We start from the raw sequence: 3,493 nt of genomic DNA on the forward strand, positions 1-3,493 counted from the left end.
GCCATGTCCAGAGCTCTGTCATACGGACGGGGCGAGAGTTCGTACGACAAAGACAGACGACGACACGAGGCTCGACTCCCAGCCCGTCATGGGCTCGGGGTAGGACCCGAGGATGTAGCCCATCGAGAGGATCTCGACGGCGTCGGCCGCGTTGCCAAGGCCGAGAACGCTACACGCGGCGTGGGCATGCGAGCATGAGGCAGTGCGTACGTACCAGGCCATGCGGACGTGGAAGCGGCCGCAGCCGAGCAGCTCGATCTCCTACGCGCCATGCTTGGCTCGCCATCGTGAGGCGAGATAGGTCGTACTTGCTCGACGAGCTCCTTGGCAACGTCTTCCTGGCGCTTCGCAGGCGCCACGACGGGGCGCTTCCCGCGCGGGCTAAGGATGGCGTCGGCCATGGCACGGATTGCAAACTGAAGGAGAAATCCCAACCTTGACTAGCAAAACTTCGATTTTATAAACCCATGGCCAATGAAACGCGTGCGTATTTTTATTCGTATTTTTATTCGTATTGGTTCGCGCTTGGATACGCGTTTGGTGGAGCCGCGTCGTCGCGCATAGTGCAAGCGGGCAGTTGTACGATGCATATTGTATAGGGCTTTAATAGCTACTGTGCAGCAGTTTGCTCATCCCAATTACCAGTGTCCCGAGCGACAAGTGAACGACCCGCCCAATCGGCAACAGTAGGGCAATGACACTGATGCGATTGCGCTCGCAAGACGATGCGGAGACGGAGCGATCGAGACGACGCCTATCACCGTTGGCTACTTGATGTAGCAAGAATTCGAACGCGCGAGGTACTAAGAGAAGGGCTGTGCACGGAGGAGGGATCGCGCTTCTCGTTCAATGATGTACCAACACGGCAGCCAACGCGGGCTATATATATCATATGGGCTATGTAAGGCGTTTGCGCATGAAGCTAGGTATATATATACACGCACCTGCGCCCATTCGACTTTGTGGCGATCTCCGCCCGTGTCAATGGTTGTTCACTCGGATCCGCCCCTTTTATTGATTTTATTTTCCGAATATTAATATGCAGGTGTCACACCCGTGGCCCGATTCAACTCGAAGTTCGAAGTGAGGTTGATCGGGGGGACGACGCTGGCGGCAACGCAATATCCAAGGGACGCCGCCTCGAACGCTACTGAAGGCCAGTGCGCCTCCTGGCTCGCTCTCGCTATTTATACGCTGCCGACTGTGCCAATCGCAGCTGCAGCCGACGTGGCGTCACGACGGAGCCGATCGTGCTTTTGGGATCAGATGCCCCCACCTGCGGCAAACGAAGGTTCTCTGTCCGAGCTTGGTACACATGCATTGGTTTGGATATGGCGTCTTCGGCACAGTGTACGTACGTAGAAAACCAGAGATTCGCGGACGTCGGCGCGGCTTCAAGTGCACGTATGAGCTGCACCAATGCACTGGAGGTTGCGCCCGAGGCCATCCAACTGTACTGAGCACCCTACAGTACCGTACGTAGTGCAAAGTCGGACAACAAAGACGTGGGGTGGAGACGGGTGCAGCTAGGTGCGCTGTGAATGGATCGTTGAGGCACCTGGGCCTCGCGCAGGTGATGCGCACCACGTCAGCAGCCATGCTCTGGACAGCAAGAACGGACAGCGAGCTGTGGCGAACCAAAGGGTCGCAAAAAGAACGGTCGTGCGTAATGCCGTCGTCCTGCCACTCTCTACTGATGGAGCTGATCGTACTTTGCACCAACTGGACGATGTTTCTTCTTGAAAAGTCGACCGATCACATGCAGTGCTAGGATATAGACAAAAGATTCGACAGGTCAAAAATGACGGATGACCAGAGATTGCACTTTGAGATTGCACTTTGATCGGACCATAACGTTAATGGAGCGTGAATCATGCGATGACCAATGTCTAATTTCAGACACAGGGTATAGAACGTCGTGGGGCGAGATTTTGGATTCAAAATCGGACGGCTCGAGTTACGACCTGGCTCAACTACACTAATGACAAGATTGAAACGATAGCGTAGAAGACATGTGCGTTATCAAAGGCTCAAGAGAAGCTTCAAGAGACTAGGTGTGCACCCAGAAAACAGGAAGAAAATGCTGTACCGGTACATGTTGAAGTCATGGACAACGTGAAGTTGCGTAGATTTAGACTCGTATCAATCAAGTTAATCAAGCTAAGCTCATCAATGCCATTGCATTGTGCGCGGGACGCGCCATCAAGGCAGGAACACGGCGATCGGCTTATTAGTACTACGTAGTAGTTCGCTACTGAAATGGCCACGCTCGAGTAGTACAGTACAAGCGTTGACACTACAAGAACGCGCGTCACTAAAAGCGCTGCACTTCGTCGATGAAAGCATGTCCAGTCTGACGTCGAGTTGGGTGTGTCCAGTCTCAGTCTATTGGCGATCTTGCGAACAACTCTAGACTAAGGTTGTAGGTACCAGAACGCTTCATTGGCAAGGTCGGTACGACAATCTATTCAAGACTCGCAGCGAATTCAGGACTGCAATACTAGTATCGCCAAGACTATGTCGCGAAGGTCTTTGCACCTCGCACCAATATCCTCGAGACCATCCATTGTGGCGACGGTGAGAGTAGGACAGCCAGCAACAACTCATCACAACACAGCACAGGTTCGGTTTGTAAGGAGTTGTAGCTAATCACTCGCGTTGTCTGGGGTTGTGTGCCAGTGTGCATTTTGCGACGTTGTACTACCTGCATGAGTCTGCCGCTGCCGCCGGGCTTCTTCGAATGCCCGCCTTTGTCCTCGGGCGAGGTGTCGCAACTGCAGTTGCTGGCCGACAAGGTCTGCACCGACGCGATTGCAACGGCGCTCGCCACGGCAAAGCTACCTACGACCAAAGTGCTGACCCATCCCCGCACCAAGCGCGTCGCTCATGTTCGTTCACCGACCATCTTTTCCTTTGGCGCATCATCTTTACGACTGTAGCTGCACTGGGGCACTGATCTGCACCGCCCCGAGATTGACGCAGTCACGGGCGTATCACGGATTGCCACGTCATATGACCAGCTTCACACGTTCTATGACGTGGCAACGTCCAAGCAGCTCCGCACGTTTGGCACCGTCGCCAGTCAAACGCTCTTGGACCGCGTGATGCTCTACTCGGTCGAGCAGTCGCGTTCGACGAGGTTTTGCGTCACGAGCATCCTATGGGCCGCGATGCAGAGCACTCTCTTGGGCAAGGGCGTCCTTGCCAAGCGAGACGCGTGCTACTTGGAGGTACACGTCCGTCGTTCATCATTTTCTTTCCAGTTTTGACTTGTCACGCTAGTGTCTTCGCGACGTGACTGTTGTGGACGAGCGCGGCTGTGTCCGGAACGGCTTTGTGCGCATTATCCACTCAATCGATCTCGACTGCTGTCCGTCCTTGCAGGCCACGCACCGCTTTGCCCGCGGGTACATATACCGGGTACGCTGTACGTTGTCTGCTGCATTCCGTGATCCGCGCCTTGTAGTCGGGTCATGTATTTCTCGAGACGGAC

The 3,493-nt window shown here is 54.6% G+C and overlaps 1 protein-coding gene across 1 annotated transcript; it reads right to left on the reverse strand.

Annotated features, from left to right (window-relative positions):
• Positions 1-18: 18 nt before the first annotated feature.
• On the reverse strand, positions 19-401 carry SPRG_17415 (hypothetical protein; the record flags this gene model as incomplete). The annotated part of the gene is made up of 3 exons (XM_012356715.1): positions 19-169; positions 215-261; positions 309-401. The coding sequence occupies 3 exons, from the start codon at positions 399-401 to the stop codon at positions 19-21; spliced, it is 291 nt and encodes a 96-aa protein (XP_012212105.1).
• Positions 402-3,493: the final 3,092 nt, after the last annotated feature.

Source organism: Saprolegnia parasitica (genome assembly GCF_000151545.1).
Source record: "Saprolegnia parasitica CBS 223.65 unplaced genomic scaffold supercont2.559, whole genome shotgun sequence".
NCBI lineage: Eukaryota > Oomycota > Saprolegniomycetes > Saprolegniales > Saprolegniaceae > Saprolegnia > Saprolegnia parasitica.